The sequence below is a fragment of the Aotus nancymaae genome, unplaced genomic scaffold, assembly GCF_030222135.1.
Source record: "Aotus nancymaae isolate 86718 unplaced genomic scaffold, 86718_ANA_hifiasm-v0.15.2.pri h1tg000003l, whole genome shotgun sequence".
Taxonomy (NCBI): domain Eukaryota; kingdom Metazoa; phylum Chordata; class Mammalia; order Primates; family Aotidae; genus Aotus; species Aotus nancymaae.
In genome coordinates this window covers 36,145,246-36,165,612 of record NW_026988414.1, presented here as the reverse complement: position 1 = coordinate 36,165,612, position 20,367 = coordinate 36,145,246, and the positions used below count along the sequence as shown (strand labels likewise).

At 43.5% G+C, this 20,367-nt stretch overlaps 1 protein-coding gene across 6 annotated transcripts in view; it reads left to right on the top strand.

Moving 5' to 3' along the window:
- MELK (maternal embryonic leucine zipper kinase) overlaps positions 1–20,367 on the top strand; it is a 148,710-nt gene that overhangs the window by 41,420 nt on the left and 86,923 nt on the right. For all 6 annotated transcript variants that reach the window (XR_010343903.1, XM_064379974.1, XM_064379979.1 and 3 more), the window contains exon 9: positions 17,552–17,620. Coding sequence is in view for 5 of the 6 variants with exons in the window: in XM_064379974.1 (XP_064236044.1) it covers positions 17,552–17,620 (69 nt within the window). In the remaining variant the exon portion in view is untranslated. The remainder of the gene's footprint in view (positions 1–17,551; positions 17,621–20,367) is intronic.

The following is a 20,367-nucleotide window of genomic DNA, read 5'->3' as shown; positions in this document are numbered from 1 at the left end:
ATGAGCCACCTGTGCCCGGCTCATGAGACACATTTCTATGAGTGTATGAATAATCAGACATCTATGCTACAGCTTAATTTACTCCTTTCTAGAGTGCAAAAGGCAAGGATATGTTGGTTAAAACTACAGTCATCTTGGGTGGGTGATATAGAAGAGACTGACAAATTATGGCCTATGGGCCAAATCTGGCCTATCACTCGTTTGTTTACATAAAGTTGTAACACAGCCATACCTGTTTGTTTGTGTATTGTCATGGCTGCTTTCCCACAGTGATGGAGTTGAGTAGTTGTGACAGAAATTTTTTTTTTTTTTTAAAGACGGGGTTTCATCATTTTGGTCAGGCTGGTCTTGCGCTCCTGACCTCAGGTGATCCACCCGCCTTGGCCTCCAAAGTGCTTGGATTACAGGCGTGAGCCACCATGCCCGGCCAACAGAAATTATATGACCTGCAAAACCAAAAATACTTAACTATTTGTCCCTGTACAGAAAAAGCTTGTTGACCCCACTATAGTTAGTGACCTATAGAAGAATGATTCCCCCCAACTCCTAAAGCCTGCCTGCTCCTTTCCTTGAACATTGGCCTAAAAAGCTTAGGTTTGTAGTTTATTAAGTAAGAAACTGGCATTTAGTTAATTATTTTTATAATGAAAAACAAAGTATATATGGTAGAAAATTAGTATGGCTGGGCGTAGTGGCTCATGCCTGTAATCCCAGCACTTTGTGAGGCTGAGGTGGGCAGATCACCTGAGGTCAGAAGTTCAAGACCAGCCTGGCCAACATGGTGAAACCCCGTCTCTTCTAAAATACAAAAATTAGCCAGACGTGGTGGCGCATGCCTGTATTCCCAGCTACTTGGGAGGCTGAGGCATGAGAATAACTTGAACCCAGAAGGTAGAGGTTGCAGTGAGCCAAGATTGTGCCACTGCACTCCAGCCTTGCTGATGGAGCAAGACTCTATCTCAGAAAAAAAAAGAAAAAGAAAATTGAAGCAATACTAAAGTATATAGTAAAAAAATTTTTTAAAAAAAGCCTCTTCCCACTCAGCCCTTTCTTTTCTTTCCTAGAGGCAACTATGTATGTATGTATGTATTTAATTATTTATTCATTTGAGCAGAGTCTTGCTCTGTCACCCAGGCTGGAGTGCAGTGGCACGATCTTGGCTCACTGCAGCTTCCGCCTCCCGGGTTCAAGCAATTCTTCTGCCTCAGACTCTTAAGTAGCTGGGACTACAGGTGTGCACCATCACACCCAGCTAATTTTTGTATTTTTAGTAGAGACAGAGTTTCGCCATGTTGCCCAGGCTGGTCTCAAACTCCTTACCTCACGTGATCTGCCTGCCTTGGCCTCCCAAAGTGCTGGAATTACAGGTGTGAGCCACTGTACCTGGCCCAGAGGCAGCTATTTAGAAATTCTTTCTATATATTTGCAGAATATTCTTTGGTATTATATAATCCACACAGCTAATGGATTTTGATCCCCTCTTCCTTTTAAAATGGAATGCTTTACTTTTTTTTTTTTTTTTTTGAGAACCAGTCTCTCTCTGTCACCCAGGCTAGCTGGATTGGAGTGCAGTGGCGTGATTTTGGCTCACTGCAACCTCCACCTCCTGGGTTCAAGTGATTCTCCTGCCTCAGCCTCCCAAGTAGCTGAGATTACAGGAATCCACCACCATGCCTGGCTAATTTTTGTATTTTTAGTAGGGGTAGGAGTTTCACCATGTTGGCCAGGCTGGTCTCGAACTTTTGGCCTCAAGTGATCCTTTTGCTTTGGCCTCCCAAATTGCTGGGGTTACAGGTGTGAGCTATAGCACCTGGCCTAATGCTTTACTTTTGAAGATTGTTTTATATTGATACATAGCACCATATCCAGGTTTAATCTTTTTAATGGCTGCATAGTATTTTACCGTGAAACTTCCTTTATTCTGTTCATAGATATAATTTTTAAAATTTTCTTTGTATATATAATTTTTTAAAATTAATTTCTAATTCCACAGTAGTGCATAAATACATTCTGTATAAAGAATTAAAACATTACTGTTGGGCTGGATGCTGTGGCTCATGCCTATAATCCTAGCACTTTGGGAGGCTGAGGCGGGTTGATCACGAGGTCAGGTGTTCAAGACCAGCCTGGCCAATATGGTGAAACCCAGTCTTTACTAAAAATACAAAAATTAGCCAGGCGTGGTGGCGTGTGCCTGTAGTCCCAGCTACTTGGGAGGCTGAGGCAGAAGAATCACTTGAACCCTGGAGACAGAGATTGCAGTGAGCCAAGATCGCGCCACTGCATTCCAGCCTAGGCGACAGAGCAAGACTCCATCTCAAAAAACAACCAAAAAAAACCCAAACACATTACTGTTGAATTTGGTTTGCAAATGTTGATTTTTAAAAAAAATGGAATGATAAAGTTTTCAGTGAGTTTTGAACCCCCAAAAACTGATGTAGAAAGTGGGGGAGATGCCTTCTGCAGGCCAGGTCTGAGTCTCTGTAGGTGTACAGAAATGGATTTCTGTGTTGGTTTGAGTTGTGCTGAATGAGATCTCTTCTGTCTAGAGCATCTGCAGCTGTCTTTGTTATTTAATTCTTTCTACTTTCTTCTCTACTTCCTTGTTTCCCGCCTCCGAATGGATAGAGCTTTCTGAAGTGTGTGTGTTGCATATCTTTGTGGCTGTTGCACATGGTTGCTCAGAAAAAATAAAATGTTTGCTGGCATGCATATTCTCATCCTGTTGTCACAAAAGTAATACTTAACATGCATAAGCTTTTGTTATTTACCAGGCTCTGCTGTAAATGAGGCGGTTGCTATTGTTGTCTTCCTCTTACAGATGAAGAAATGAAGGACAGAGACCTTAAATAACTTATTCAGGGTCTTATAGTTAGTGAGTAGCAGAGCTGGGATTTGAACCCTAGCAGTCAAGCTCAGAGCCCATTCTCATAACCACTATGAAATATTCTTTCCCAGCTCTGTAGTTGCTAGTCACCTGAAAATCACAGATGCCTAAAAGAGGAAGGATCCACAGCCCAAAATTAATTAATCCCAATTAATTGGGAAGGAGTAAGGATCCCTCCCAATTAGAGGAGGAAGGATCCCCATCCCAAAATTAATAGGCAAATTTAATCCTGCCTATTAATTTGGGAATCTTCCCAGACATCCCATCTTTTCTGATTTACTAAGGCTACAAGTTAGTTCTCCTAATTAATTTAAATATTATTATGCATTGGCTTTCCCATGCATTTTTCTTGTCACCAGTACTTATTGGTCCTTGTTTCCTTTGTCAGCAGCATTTGTGCACTGCAGTAATCAATTATTTTCAAGATCCGTTCCAGCTCTGAGTAGCTGTAAGTTCTTTGACTTCTGTTTCTTCACATTCAATTTTTTTTGTTTCAGTCTAGCATTCTTTTCTTTTGAAATTTTGAATCTTGATTCTGCACTCATGTAATAACAGCTGTCCCTGCCAGCATTGCACCATTTGCACATTTCTTAAATATCCCTAAACTAAGTTCTTGATTAAAAAACTGAATAGAACAGGACCACTCCCTAAGTGTTCTGGGTATTGGTTTTTAGTTTTATTCTGTTTCAGCTACACTTAGCCAAGATTTTGTAGTCTTATCCACAAAGATAAAATAAGTAACTGTTAATACCTTACTGAAATGGAACTATATTTTATTCATGGTGGCGATAGTGATGATGGTGAAAGTAGTAGTGATCATAATGAAGGTTACGGTAATGGTGATAATGCTGAAGGTAGTGATGATAAAGGTTGCAGTAATGACAGTAGTAATGATAAGGGTGATAATGAAGGTGCGACAATCCCCCCCATCCTCCATCTCCTAATTCCAACCTAGCCTCTCCCGTTAGTGCACACATCCGCTCACGCAGCGCTCCTAGCGACGAAGCCTCCCTCCTTTGCCCCCTCCGCGAGGTGGCCGGAGCAGAGGGTATTGTCCGAGTGCACGTTCCCTTCTCCCTCTCTGATCTGTCAGCCATTGAGAAACGCCTAGGATCTTTCTCCACCAATCCTACTGCTTACACCAAAGAAATCCGCTACCTTACTCAGGCATATGATTTAACCTGGCATGACACATTTGTAATCCTATCCTCCACCCTTACCCCAGATGAGCGTGACCGGATTTTTACAGCAGCCCGGGAACACACTAATCAGGTACATCTGACTAACAATCAGATGCCAGTAGGTGCGGCAGCAGTCCCCGAGGCCGACCCTAACTGGGATTATCAGGACGGTTGGGATGGCTGCCGCCGCCGAGACCAGATGCTACACTGCCTCCTGGCGGGCATGCAAAGCGCAGCCCAAAAGGTAGTCAATTACGATAGGTTAAGGGAAATAACTCAGGGACCCGATGAAAACCCAGCCGCCTTCCTTGACCGCCTGACTAATGCTATGATCCTCCATACCCAGCTGGATCCGGCCTCCTTAGCAGAGGCTACAGTCCTAGCCACTCACTTAATTTCCCAGTCGGTGGCCGATATAAGGAGGAAACTTAAGAAAGCCAAGGCGGGCCCCCAGACTCTCATATGAGACCTGGTAAACATGGCATTTAAGGTCTTTAATGGCCGAGAGGATAAGGCTGAGGCCACCTGACAGGCCCACTTACGGCAGAAGGTTGGCCTCCAAACCCGAGCTCTTGTGGCAGCCCTAAGGCCGGCAACCTACCGAACACCCAGTGGGAAAGGTCCATCGAAACCCTTCCAAGATGCTCTAAGAGCTCCGTCCGGACCATGTTTTAAATGTGGTCAAGAGGGACATTGGGCCCGGCAGTGCCCCTGTCCTCGTCCACCTCCTGGACCTTGCCCAAGCTGCAAACAGACTGGACATTGGAAGGTTGATTGCCCATCCCAGACCAAAGGCCCACTCCCCGCACCTCTCTGTGAGGAGCAGGCAGGTCCGCGGGAAGCAATCCCTCCCCTTGAATTACTTGGCCTTCTGGATGACTGACGCAGCCCGGACTCGAGGACCCCCATCACCCTTGCCAAGCCCAGGGTAACACTGCAGGTAGCGGGTAAGTCCATTTCCTTTTTAGTGGACATGGAGGCTACCTACTCTGTATTGCCTTCCTACTCAGGGCCTAGTACACCTTCCCAGGTCACGGTCATGGGAATCGAGGGAAAGCCTTCCTGTCCTAACCAAACTCCTCCCCTAGCCTGTGTCCTTGAGGGACACCCCTTCTCTCACTCCTTTTTAATCATACCCTCATGCTCTGTTCCCTTGCTAGGATGAGATATTCTCCAGGCTGTGGGGGCCACTCTCCAACTCACTAATCTCACATACACAAAGTCAAACCCCTCACATACACACCTCCTACTGTCTCTCCTGAGACTACTCCCTGTCTTAACCCTTTGCTTCAACCCCCTATCCCTCCCAATATAGTCAATGCCACCCAAATCTCTAACCACTTACAAGCTCTGATGCTGCCCAGAGAGGTTGCGATCATCCACTAAGGATTTGTAGTATTATTGTATGTAGTAATTAAGAATGGCTTACAATCTCTTGAAGTGACTTAATTTGTTATATTTATGCCTATAATTTTAACAAAATACATTAAAAAGAAGACCTCATGGTAGTTCATGTTCTAGGTAATTTACAACAAACGATAAGGGACATAATACAGATATGTGTTGCCTCATTATTCAGAGAATTAAAAACGTTTATCAGACTCACTAGAATTTACTGATCCAAACTCCTCTAACAATGAGACTTTGAATAGTCAATGAGAACGTATTTCTTCTCCTTTTTCAGCTATTCACAGAATATGTTATCAATTTTCTGTCACTCTCTCTCCCTGGAGAAACGAATATTATTTTGATTCTACAGAGAAAATAAAAGAGGTATCCTGAAAAATAAAAAGGGATTTGAGTTTTTTTCTTTCTGTGTAAGAATTCAGACATTAGCAGCACTGAATCTTATCAGATCAATTCCCTGAAGAAGGCTAAAGCCTGCAGTGGTCCAGGATCCGTAAACTCTACAGATGTGGGAAAAGAATGATAAAGGGAAGCTACTAAATATTCCTTTACTAAACCGCGCATGCAAAGCATGTCGATTGCCCCTGGTTTTAACTATCTGCACTGTAAATAAGAGATCTATCAGCCAAGTAGTTAAAGGTGAAAGACTCTCCTATTATCCTTTTAATTCCAATAAAACTATTCAACCAATTTTATTCACTTACACTGTTAATAAATTAGACCCTATCCTTTAGAAACCTTGCTCAAGTTGAAAACAGAAAAAAATGGTCATATCTTTCAAATTTTTCTCTCCAATTTCTACATATTAATTAATCTTATGCACTGAATTTTGAACTATGGAAACAAATTTTATTTTTGTGTTTAGTCAAGTAAAAACACTATGTAAAGGAAAACTCTAGACAGAGTGAAACGCCATCTCAAAACACCAAAAAAAAAGAAGAAAACCCAGAGAATGCGAACTTGCTATGCAGTTTAATGTTGATTCCAGAATATATCCGTTGCATAGGAGGAGGGCAAGGCATCCATGCTAGCTAGTTGAAATACAAGTTGCATTTGTAAATTAAGGAAAGTCAGGGTAATCCAGACCTCACCGTGTAAAGGAAACTGAACAAGAAATTTAGGATGAGTTTGGCATAATTTGTAGTACTCTAATCAGAGGAATCAATGCAATCAAAAGCACATTTTTATTCACACTAGTTGGAGAGAAATGTCCAAATCAAAGTTGTAACCATACACATTTCCAATCAAATTTCTCTGGTGATTGGCACCTCAAATTACAGTGCTTGTGTTGAATGCATGTGAGATTACACATGAATTAGCCTGGCATGCTGACTCATGCCTGGAATCCCACCACTTTTTGAGGTCAAGGTGACATTTAGGTGGCCTGGGGCAGGGTGGGGAGACATTGGGGCAGGGTGGGGAGTCACTGGGGCAGGGTGGGGAGAGATCGGGGCAGGCTGGCTGGCACTGCAGTTTATCACATCTTTATTCTCCCATGTCGCTTTTTCAGTCTCCTGGATGTTGGTCTTGTACGTCTGCCTGTGGTGTCTCTGAATCCTTCCGGGGATCGGCGGGGACGTTTAGCGGGTAGGGGCCCCTCAGCTCTCCCCCACCTCCATTCCTGGGGAGGGACCAGTCGGAGACTTTGGCTGCCAGCTGTGGGTAGGGAACAGCTGCTTACTGCAAGAGCTGCAGCATCCTTGGGCTGGGTGTCCTCCCAGTCCATGGGTGACTCTGAGGAGCTGCGGAGGTGGTCTTTCCCCAGCACCTGGGAGCAGCCAGGAACTGGGCCAGGGAGCACTGCTGGAGCTGGGTTGTTGGGGTCTCTCGCGTTGGAACAGGGCCCCAATACCTGGAAGAGAGAGTGTGCGGACGAAAAGAATGTCAGAAAGATGGGGTCTGGAGGGCTGATGAGGCAGTGCCCCAGTCAGCAGTTTATTTCGTGCACAGGGTCTCATTATATACTTTTCAGCCCACAATGGCTAACATCAAATCATTACAACAAAGGGGAACAGAACATTGCAAGCCTGGGGATCAAGATAAAACTAGTACATAAAGATTGATCCAAAAAATCATAAAACAAACAGATGACCTTTTCTACTTACGGGAATAAGATAACATTTTACAACTGTCAAAGCAAGCGATAAATCTTGAGGACAACAATTTCAAATGGCATGAGAATAATCACAAGCTTCAGTGAATACTTGGTAAACAAAGTGATAAAACTAGCCCAGTACAAAAACTTCAAGAAACACAATGTCTAATAAAACCACACAGCCTTCACCCAGCCATAATATTAGGTCAGTGAACCAGAAATAGACTTTTGCAATATCAAACTCCTTTCAGTTCCTTCTTTCCCTCAGCTCAACTGCTTCCAGGGGGGAAAAACGTGTCTGGGCTCAAACTCCATTATGGCGGAGACACTTAGGGGTCTCTACACTGGAGTGATCCCCACACTGGGTCAGGCTTCCCAAAGGGAAGGACGCCTCCTGCAGGGCTGTGTGCGCTGGGCACTCCATGGCCCTTGGAGTGGAAACTCACAGGCACCTGGGCCTTGTCAGCGCTGTTCATTTCTGTCAGGCTCCTGCTATGGACATTTCCCTTTAAGGCCCTGGGACTGCAGTCGACAGAAGCGAGGTTTCCCTGAGTCTCCAGGGGCCTTGAGATAGATGCTGCTCCCCCACTGCTACAGGGGCCCCCTTTCTCCTCCTCCTGCCCCTGGGTCTCTACATGATCGTCTACTTCCATCGCTTCTTCCAGCTCTTCTTCCGCCCTCACCTCCACCTTTGGGGTCTGGCCCAGCACTTTCCCCACGGTGCTTCTGCTGCCTGCAAAGTTGTGTGGAGACAGCACAGGTTTCTTGCTTGATGGAGGCCTCCAGACACAGGGAGGAGGGTCCCACTGTTGATTGCTCGAGCTCAGGATCTTGCAGCTGACTACTATGCAAAGTCGAAGACCCGGCTCAGGGGTCAAGACGAATCGATGAGAGTTTTGCGCTCCCGGGGCAGGTGCACGCGCAGGAACTGCGGGGTGAACCTGGCGAGTTGAAGAGTCTTCATGGACATTAGGTGACCATGGTGGGGCAGGCAGACGCGCAGGAACTGCGGGGTGAACCTGGCGAGTTGAAGAGTCTTCATGGACATTAGGTGACCATGGTGGGGCAGGCAGACGCGCAGGAACTGCGGGGTGAACCTGGCGAGTTGAAGAGTCTTCATGGACATTAGGTGACCATGGTGGGACAGGCAGACACGCAGGAACTGCGGGGTGAACCTGGCGAGTTGAAGAGTCTTCATGGACATTAGGTGACCATGGTCAGGCAGGCAGACGCGCAGGAACTGCGGAGTGAACCTGGCCGGCTGAAGAGTTTGTGTGGACAGGAGGTGACCCTTGCAGTTGCCACTGCTGCTGGGGCCTGCGGTGTACCCAGGAACGAAATACACTTAGTAAATTTCCCATGTTAGGAAAGTTGTGCACAGACCAATACAATGGTCAGAAATGGAGAGGGTAGTCCTGAGTCACCCATTAGTCTGTGTCTGGGTGGGGCACTGGGCAGCTGGGCTCTTATGACATCTCAATGGGGCTGGTGACAGAGCAGGGCTGGTTGCCTCTCCAGGGGCTCAGACACACCCCTTCCCCTCTCCAGGAGCTCGGACACACCCCCTCCCCCTCTCCGGGGGCTCGGACATGCCCCCTTCCCCTCTCCGGGAGCTCGGACACACCCCCTCCCCCTCTCCGGGGGCTCGGACACGCCCCCTCCCCTCTCTGGGAGCTCAGACACACCCCCTCCCCCTCTCCGGGAGCTTGGACACACCCCCTTCCCTCTCCAGGAGTCTGGGAAAAAAGCCCCATCAGAACCTACCTGATACCATTTTGTCCCATCCAGACCCCACTCCCTACCTACCATTTTGTCTTCTGCAGGCCCCACTCTGTGCCTGTCATTTTGTCTTCTGCAGGCCCCACCCTGTGCCTGCCATTTTGTCTTCCTGCCTACTACTTTGTCCTATCTGGGCCCCCTCCCTGCCTACTATTTTGTCCTATCTGGGCCCCACTCCCCTCCATTTTGTTCCATCCGGGTCCCACTCCCCTCCATTTTGTCCCACTCACCTTGGGCACAGCCAATCAAACACCTCCACTCCCTATAAAACCCCGTGCCTGAGAGGAGTCCGCGTGACTTCTCTGGCCCCTCCTGTCTGGACCACAGAACCTCACCCGGGAGCCTGAATAAATTCCTTCACATTGGATTATCTTCGTGCTGGCCTCAGTTTCTTCATTTCAAACGTGACTTACCTCTAACCTTTGCTATATTTTTTACCTATCTGGACCTTAATCCTCTATGCTGTTTATTTGTCTTCATTTGTTGTTACTGCAAGTTCACATTCATATGGCAGCCATGGAATTAATACTATTACCAGTATATTGTTTTATCAATAAAAGGTGAATGTACCAACATACAGTCTTCAGTGTTTTCTACTTTTATTTATTCGAATGCATTAGTGGATCCTAGATTAATCCATTGAGGGAGAGAGCTTACCTTAAAATAATACAAAAGTGTTAGATCCTAACAGTAGATGTTAGATCCAAGTTCTGGTATTTTTGAAAAATTAAATATCTTTACAGTGGAATGAATGTGGTAGAAAATGTCTAATTCTCGTTCAGTGGAGAGTTGGTCTTCCTAATTAATATTATTTACTAATACTGTATATTCTTTGTTTCTCCTGCTCTGAATTTCATTTTTTAGTTTTTCATGTATTTGCAAGTTGAAAATTGATTCAAATTAGGACTTTTATGCATTATTGTGGAATTTAATTTCACACATTATAGATTTTGAAATTTATTGTAATCTTGGCTCAGAACTATTGTTCCGAGTCACAGTGTAATACAGTCTGCTGGTTGAATCTAATTAAGGTGTCGTATCACTTGCATGCAGTATATATCTTTGCCTAGAATGTTCTAAAATTCCTCACTTGGGAATAACACTTTCCTCAGTTCTTGGTTTGATTGAAAAACCCAGCAATATTTGATGCACCGTATGTAACTCTTGTTTAAAAGGCAGACTTCGTTTATCTTTTGTGTTTGTTGACTATTTTAACCCAAATGCTCAACTGCAATTTCTAGCATGATTACTAACATCTTGAGTATTCATCTTATTAATGTCACCTATATTCATTTGTCGTCACTGCATTCAAAGACAAGCACGACTGTACTCCAGCTGTGGTGTACAAATATTAGGGGAGTATAAATAATTTAGCAAATGAAAATTGAGTAGTTTGAAAATAAAATTGCTTCCTAACAGTCACAATTTATAATTTTAAAGAAAATGAGCAAGTTGTCTCTATGAGATTATATTTTTGTAAGTATAGAGTTGATTACAGCATTATGATTATGTGTTGGAGAGATGGCCTGCCTTTCTTAGAACAGTGTGAAAAACAATTTCAAGCCACTAGAATTCCCAGGATTATTTTGCTTAATCCATAGATTTTTTCTCCCACTCTTCACTTGGATTCTCCACTGTTACCTGTTTCTGGCTCTCATTTGCAAGGTAATTGTCTCTCAAATAAACAAACACAGATTCTTTAAAGAATAGCAGAAACAAGGGTCATATCTCTGACCCTTTTTTGCTCTTTAAAGAGTAGCAGGAACAAGGGTCCTATCTCTGACCCTTTTTTGTTGAGAAGCAGTGTTTCTCAACATTAACACTATTGGCATTTGGACCACATAATTCTTTGTTGTTGGGGGCTGTCATGCATTATAGGATGTTTAGCAGCATCCATGACCTTTACCCACTAATTGCTAGGGGTAATCCCCAAGTTGTGACAATTCAGAATGTTTCCATATACTGCCAGATGTCCCCTTTTAGGACAAATCATCCCCAGTTGAGCACCAGTGCCCTACAATATTGAGCAAGTACTTAGTCTCTGTGGCTGAGACTTGGTTTCTCCATTTGTATAATGTGGTTAATAGTCCCTGCCTACTACACAGGGTGAAATATATGTACAAGTGTTTTGTGCATTTTAAAGTACTCTGTGCAAATAAGAGATTGGGTTAAGCCTGGCAGCTGGGTTCATTTTCTGGGCTCTATTTTGGCCAGTATTTGAGTACAGAGAATAAAGTTGAGAATGTTAGGATATGGTAATGAGTCACAGGCCTTATGACCCACTTGTGGATGATACTCTACAGAGGTGTTCTGCCCAAATAGGGGAAGTAGTTGGGTACATTTCAGGAGGTGATGTGACCAGGGCTTGACTTGATGATGTGTACCTTACCAGACAATCCTGAGATCTGAGATAGCAGTGGTGGGGCAGTACTCCATTGGGAAGGCCTGTGACATTCCTCAGAATGGCTTTAGACTTTCTTGCTGTACTGAGTATTTAGCACCTTTGAATACATGGCTTTTGGCCAATGTGCCCATCTCTGGCCCTCAAAAAAGGAATACTACTTTTTTGAATATTCCTATCCCCTCCCATTTATTTCAGATTCAGTACATATTTATTGTCTCTTACGTGCAAGGCAGTATGCCGAGTGTTTTCACATACATTCTCTTGTGTTATAATCCTGTAAGTGGCATTAGTTGTATTATAGATAGTATAAAGGTAGTAATAGTATCAGCAGCAGCAGTCAAAGCTAACATTTAACAAACTCTTACTGTGTCCCTGGCACTGTGCTAAGTGCTTTATGTACACTAAATCATTGAATCCTAGCAAAAATTTTATGCAGTAGGTATTGTTACTATACTTCTTTTTTTTTAGATGAAGAAACTAAAGCACAGCAAGGTCAAATAGCTTGTATAAGGTCCCACAGCAAGCAAGAGGTACGTTGTGGATTTGAACCTAGGCAATTTGTTTTCAGAGCCTGTCTTAAGAAACAGGGCCAGAGAGACTGAATAACTCTTACAAGCCCATGGAGCTAGTAAGAGGCGGAACTGGGATTCAAACATAATATATGACTCCAATCCATTGCTGTTCCAATGTGCGAAACACCACACTTCTCATTCACTTGTTTTCTCTGCTTCTTTCTGGATAGGATTGCTTCCATGGTGCCAGCTTATAGCAAAGCACAGGAGATCTATTAAAAGATACTTTAAGAATTCAAAATAGGTTGATAAAAAGGGTTGATAAAAAGGCAAAGAGGAATTTGGAATCAGTCTGGTAGAGCTCTCTTTATTTAGTACTTTGGTATGAGTATTTATTTTTACATTTGGTTTCTGTGGCGTACTCCTAGTTTTAGTTAAGAGTACTTTTGTTTTAGATGGTAGTTTCAGAATTTAAAGGCATAATGTCTCTTTTATTATGATAGATCTGGTTTTGGACCTGTTATTTGTATGTTGGAGCAGACCAGGAAGGGCTGAAACCTGGAATCAGACTTGTCCTTGAGGTGGGCAGATGCTGGTGGGGGAGAGGTGATGTGAAGCAACTAAACCCTCATAGATAGTGTATGAGCTTCCTAGGGTTGTTGTAACAAAGTACTGCGGAGTGGTAGGTTAAAACAACAAATGGATTCTTGCACAGTTGGAGGGTTACTATTCAACCCAGTACAGATAGTGTCCAGAGAGTAAGCAGCAAACGGCTCTGCAAACAGCAGAGGGAAGACTACCCAGAGTACAGGGAGTGAAGCTGGCAGGGGACACTCTAGGAGCAGGCTGTGATCAGAGACTCAGGCAGCTCACAGTCATTTGATCAGCACGTAGGAAGATCTTTGTTCCAAGCTGGTCTCCACTCTGTATGGTACCCTGGCAAGAGCAGGTTGAAATATTTGAGACTGGGCAAACATGACAAGAAGAAGAAAAGGCAAGTCCTCAGGATTGGGATCATGAAAAGCCTGGGTCTCAGGAATAAAGTAAAGCTCAGATATGAGAGTTGGGCCAACTAGGTCAGGGCCAGTCATCCAGCAACTGTGACTTACTACTGCTGAGTCCCAGAGAGTTGGCTAGAGTATCTAAAACCCCTCCTTCCCAGGATAGGCATGGAGCCCAGGCATCAGTGAGCCTTCAGGTTGCGGTCCAGTTGGCTATAGAGGAGGCATGGTAGAGAGAAATGAAAAAGGCTTCATTGCTATAGTTCAAAAACAAACTTTGAGCCGGGCATGGTGGCTCATGCCTGTAATCCCAGCACTCGGGGAGGCCAAGGTGGGTGGATCACCTGAGGCCAGAAGTTTGAGACCAGCCTGGCCAACATAGTGAGACCTTGTCTCTACTAAAAATGCAAAAACTAGCTGTGCGTGGTGGCGCATGCCTGTAATCCCAGCTACTTGGGAGACTGAGGCAGGAGAATCACTTGAACCCATGAGGCAGAGGTTGCAGTGAGCTAAGATTGTGCCATGAGACTCCGTCTCAAAAAGAAAATTTAAAAAAAAATTTTTTTGAGATGGAGTTTCACTCTTGTTACCCAGGCTGGAGTACAATGGCGTGATCTCGGCTCACCGCAACCTCCGCCTCCTGGGTTCAAGCAGTTCTCCTGCCTCAGCCTCCCGAGTAGCTGGGACTACAGGCGCGTGCCACCATGCCCAGCTAATTTTTGTATTTTCAGTAGAGACGGGGATTCACCTTGTTGACCAGGTTGGTCTCGATCTCTTGACCTCGTGATCCACCCGCCTCGGCCTCCCAAAGTGCTGGGATTGTAGGTGTGAGCCACCGTGCCCGACCAAGAAAAAATTTATGAACAGTAACATTCATCACAGAATTGTTTATGATACAATTAGGAACTGGTCTATGCCAAACTCCAGAGGGTCTCCAAAATGAATGAAAGACAAAATGCACTGAATAAGGATTCTAATTTAGAAATTTAAGTCCGAGTGTGTCAGACCAGGACTTATTCACACAGGCCTCCATTACAACCGTCCCAGCACTGACTGAGTAGCTAGATGATACATTAAAAGCTAATTGAGCCTGTGACCTTATACAAAGGCTGGAATGTAACTAAGAGCCCACCAAGAGTTTTGTCTAGGCTTTGCCTGGGCCTTGAAGCATGACAAGATAACGAAGGAATTCTTAACAGGACCCTTTTAGGATTAAGCAAATTTTATTGGGGGTCTGAAGAAACTCTCCAGGCCTCCACAAACAAGTTCATTGGGGTCTAAAGGAACTCCCCAAACCTTTGTGATTTAGCAGGATACAAGATAAGAGTAATCACCCTAGCACCTAGACCCATTTAGATTAAGTAACTTACTGAGGCTCCAGAAGGTCTTGAGGACTCAGACCTTAGTTATAGCTTAAAAGAAGTTAATCACTTACGGTTTTAGACAAATGCATACTTACACATAGACATATAGCTTAGAAGGTATATAAGCTCTGAAAAACTTTGTAATTTTGAGTTGGTTTGTTCATAATTTCCACGCCTTTTTCCTGTGGCCAATTACAGAAATAAAAACTCTCTTCTTCCAGGCCACAAGAAATAGCAGCCCGACACTCAGTTTGATCCCGGAACACAGGAGACAAGGACAAGCACAAGTGTGCGCGCAAATGCAAACACACATACACACACACCCGCCTACTGTAAATGAATGCAGCTAGGAGGATGGAGGCAGGTAGGTGAGGAAGCGATTGACTAGCACCAGCACTGGGGTTCTCTGTTCTTATGAACCATCTAGGATATAATTCTTACATAATCATTCCACCTTAAAGGTGAGTGGGAAAATAGACAGGTATGGATCACTCAGAGTCCTAAGATGTATGGCAGGCTGGCTTTCAATTATGTTAAAGAAGTAATCAAAGTCCCAGAGAGGCATTGTTAAACAATCTAAAAAGAAAGGGTCAAAAACCAACCTTTCTGATGAGAGTAGACAGACTGACTTGCGAGTGTTTCCTAGGAAGAACAGTAGCTTTCATTTTACAAATTACTTTAACATTACTACATTTAGGCCTGGCGTGGTGGCTCACGCCTATAATCCCAGCACTTTGGGAGGCTGAGGCGGGTGGATCACCTGAGGTCAGGAGTTCAAGACCAACCTGACCAACATGGAGAAACCCTGTCTCTACTAAAAATACAAAGTTAGCCGGGTATAGTGGCACATGGCTGTAATCCCAGCTACTCAGGAGGCTGAGGCAGGAGAATCGCTTGAACCTGGGAGACGGAGGTTGTGGTGAGCCGAGATCATGCCATTGCACTGCAGCCTGGGCAACAAGAGCGAAACTCTGACTCAAAAAAAAAAATTAATTAATATTATTCCATTTTTCATTCCCTTTATCTAAAGCACTCGATATTATCGAGAGAGCCCATTCTTATTTACACCTTGCCAGGGCACGTTACCACTTGCCAGAGGCAGAAACTGACAAGGTTTTTTTTGTTTGTTTGTTTTGTTTTTGAGACTGAATTTCACTCTTGTTGCCCAGGATAGAGTGCAGTGGCGCAGTCTTGGCTCACTGCAACCTCCGCCTCTCAGGTTCAAGTGATTCTCCTGCCTCAGCCTCCCAAGTAGGTGGGATTACAGACATGCACCACCATGGCTGGTTATTTTTTTGTATTTAGTAGAGATGGGGTTTCACCATGTTGGTCAGGCTGGTCTCTAACTCCTGACCTTGGCCTTCCAAAGTGCTGGGATTCGGCATGAGCCGCCATGCCGGCTCAGAGTTTGTTTTCAAATTGTAGCAATGAAGCCTTGAATTTACTTCTCCCTACCCAGCCTCATCTGCAGCCAACTGGACCCCAACCTGAAGGTTCACTGCTGTCTGGGCTCCATGCCTATCCCTGGGAAGGATGGGTTTTAGATGCTCTAGCCAACTCTCTGGGATTCAGCAGTAGTAAGTGACAGTTGCCTGTGACCTTTGGAAAAGATTTTTTTTCCTCAATTTGTTGTTAACTTTGTTAGTGATGTTTTGTTGTACAGAAATATCATCTTTTGATTTTGTCATATATTAGTCTTTATAGTTAGCTTTGCTGTTATGTCTAGAAAGATTCTAAAAGTAATTACTCATGCTTTCTTTAAGAACTGTATGGTTTTGTATTTTCATTTAATCTGGGTAGAATTAATTTTAGTATGTTCTATGAATTATAGGTTAATCAGTTTTTCTCAGATAATTAACCTGTTATTTTAGCATCATTAAACAATGTGATTTCTGCTGTGAGAAACTCTGGTATTGCTTCCTCTGAATTGGGAAAGACGATGTGTGTGGCAGGTTTGTAAGAGGTATTCTATCACATGTTAGTATTTAGCAAGTCCCTGATCTTGGATTGATGACTTGGTGACCATAATTTCTGAGTATACTAGGGTGTATGCATTTGCCTCCTGAGTCTTTTCTAGTCCTAAAAAAGGTATTTACCTTAGAAAGTGGCTTTCACCAGTTTCCCTCAAAGTTTGTGAATTCTGCTTTGTGGAGGACCTGTTTTTAACCATAGCCTATGTCCTATCACCAAATATGCTTTTCTGCTGCTTCATTTTGTCAACTGATAATTGCTCTGAGATTATAAACTAATACTTGTTTCGACAGTACAAAAATGGACTACAGTGTATACTTGCTGTCCATTTAATACTACAGATTACAAAGCCGTATAACATTTATGTTTGCTACTGTTACATTCTTTGTGCTCTAGCCCTTCCCTGATATGTGGGTAATTTAGAGGTAATGATAGTATTTAATATGCTTGATTTTGTTCTTTAAGGCAAGAAATTTATTTTTATTCCTTTCTTTTCTTCTTTTTTTTTTTTTTTGAGACGTAGTCTCTCCTGTCACCTAGGCTGGAGTGCAGTGGTGCCATCTCAGCTCACTGCAACCTGCACCTCCCAGGTTCAAGCAATTCTACTGCCTCAGCCTCCAGAGTAGCTGGGATTACAGGCACCTGCCACCACGCCTGGCTAATTTTTGTATTTTTAGTAGAGACGGGGTTTCACCATGTTTTCCAGGCTGGTCTTGAACTCCTGATCTCAGGTGATCCACCCGCCTTGGCCTCCCAAAGTACTGGGATTACAGGCGTGAGCCACCATGCCCAGCCAACAAATTGATTTTTTTAGTTATTAATGTTTACCAAGTATTGTAGTTGGGTGAAGTCTTCAAGCATAGAAGTAAACCTCCAGAATGTTATTACCTTAGGAATTTGTGTCAAGGCTGACTGAACCTAAATCTCTTAAATGTTTTGTTTTTTTTTAGAGAGGAAAATACGATGTTCCCAAGTGGCTCTCTCCCAGTAGCATTCTGCTTCTTCAACAAATGCTGCAGGTAAACTTTATTTTTAAATAAAGAAGTCTGTCGTAATTGTTTGATTCAACTTTTAAGATATCTGTGCTGCTACCACATTTACCATTAGCTTAAAAAAATCCCACTCACATCTACCTTGAAAATATCCTCTATTAGATCCTTTCTTAATTATCTTGTAAAACCAATTTATTTTAGACACCTACTATATGTCTTAGCTGATATGGCTTTTCTTACTTTTTCTTGAGCATTGTCTGTTTTCTCTAACTAGCTCTTGCTCCACTCTTTTATTCCTAAATCTTTTTTTGAGACAGAATCTCACTCCTTTGAAGACCCAAGCTGGAGTGCAGTGGGGTGATCTTGGCTCACTGCAACCTTTGCCTTCTGGGTTCAAGTGCTTCTGCTTTCTCGGTTCAAGTGCTTCTGCCTTCTGAGTAGGTGGGATTATAGGAGTGAGCCGCCATGCTGGCTAATTTTTTTATTCAAACGATTGTCTTGCCTCTGCTGCCTCCTAACTAGCTGGGATTATAGGTGTGAACCACCATGCCCGGCTAATTTTTGTATTTTTAGTAGAGATGGAGTTTCGCCTTGTTAGCCAGGCTAGTCTTGAACTTCTGATCTCAAGTTATGTGACTGCCTCAGCCTCACAAAGTGCTGGGATTATAGGTGTGAGCCACCATACCCAGCCCCAACTCTTTTTTTTTTTTTTGAGATGAAGTCTCCCTCTGTCACCCAGGATGGAGTGCAGTGGTGTGATCTCGGCTCACTGCAACCTCTGCCTCCCGGTTTCAAGTGATCCTACTGCCTCAGCCTCCTGAGTAGCTGGTACTATAGGCGTGTGCCACCATGCCTGGCTAGTTTTTGTATTTTTAGTAGAGACAGGGTTTCACCCTGTTGGCCAGGCTGGTCTCAAACTCCTGACCTCAAGTTTTCCGCCTGCCTTGGCCTCCCAAAGTGCTGGGAGTACAGGCGTGAGCCACTGGCCTCTTTTTTTCTTTTTTTTTTTTTTTTTGAGACAGAGTTTTGCTCTCTTACCCAGGCTGAAGTCCAATGGCACTATATTGGCTCACTGCAGCCTTCGTCTCCTGGGTTCCTGAGTTCAAGCAATTCTTGTGCCTTGGCCGCCTGAGTAGCTGGGATTACAAGTGTATGCCACCACACCCAGCTGGTTTTTGTATTTTTAGTAGAGATGGGATTTCACCATGTTGCCCAGGCTGGTCTTGAACTCCTGACCTTAGGTGATCCACCAACTTGGCCTCCCAAAATACTGGGATTACAAGGTGTGAGCCACTGCACCCAGCCTGGCCTCTTGAAAAAAAAATTTTTTTTATAGACAGGGTCTCACTCTGTCGCCCAGGCTGGAGTGCAGTGGTATGATCTTGGCTCACTACAGCTTCGAACCCCAGGTTCAAGTGATCCTTCTAGCTCAGCCTCCTAAGTAGCGGGTACCTCTGGTGCACACCACCACACCTGACTAATTTCCTGTATTTTTTCTTTAGTTTTTTTTTTTTTGGTTGTTTTTAAATTATTTATCATTTTATTCCTTACTTTCAGAAAACTATGTATTTTTCGTAAAGATGGGTTTTTGCTATGTTGCTCAGGCTGGTTTTGAACTCCTGAGTTCAAGCGATCTGCCTGCCTCAGCCTCCCAAAGTGCCGAGATTACAGGTATGAGCCACTGCATCTCACCTATTCCCAACTTTTGCAGATTAAATACATTAGTAGATATTGAATAAATGCTTGCATGGGTGGATATACTATTGAATGGGCCCTGTGATCTAGTGCAGTGGTTCTTAAATTTCAGCAGGTATCAAAATTACCCCATGGACTTGTTAAAACACAGATTGCTTGGCTCCAGCCCCAGAGTGTATGATTCAGTAGATCTGGGGCAAGACCGAAATTGTGCATTTCTAACAAGCTCCCAGAAGATGCTGATGCTGCTGGTCTTGGGACCACACTTTGAGACCTACAGATTTAGTGGAATGAGCCTCTGAGGGTGCAAGTTAGGAGTGAGGTCTAGGTAAGCACTCTACCAATCAATCAATGTATCACCTAATCTGATCTATAAAATGGGAGTTCTGAGCCTGGCCTCACTGCTATGTAGTGTTATGAGGACAAAATGAGATTGATAGGAAACACTTTGAAAATATGAGTATCTTATTAGTGCAATATTTTTTTCATTATATATTCAGAATATCTTCTGGTTTTTTCATCTATTAAGTCATCTCCTTCTTTTTTTCAAAATTTACCTCAGGCTCACTCACCTTGATTAAGTAGGGCTGGACCACCAAATCTCCATAATGAGATTGAAAACGCCTTACACTTTCTTCTAGACTCCAAAAAAAACCTTAATCTTTGTTGATTAATTTTTCTCTCCTTACATTTGAAAATTACAAATGGAAAGGTGTGCTTTTCAACTTGTTCTGTGTGATTGTAAGCTCATCGGAGGTAGAGATTGCATATTCAGTATGAATGCCCTGCATTGTGGCTGCCTAAATGTTAAATTGGTGAGTATTTCCCATGAATAGGTTTTCCAGTAAAAGACTATTACATCATACAATAGATTGACTGAACTTCATGAATAATGTCCATACCAATGAAGTTCATGTTTATTAAACATTTATCTTCCAAACCTGTGTTGGTTGCTATAGTTTTCTTGCCTCTATTGGCTTCTTTAAAGAATTTATTCCAAGGCCATTTTAAGGTCTTTGACAGCATTTTTGTGATGATAAAGTTTACATCTGTTCTAATGCATTTTGATTTCTCAGGAG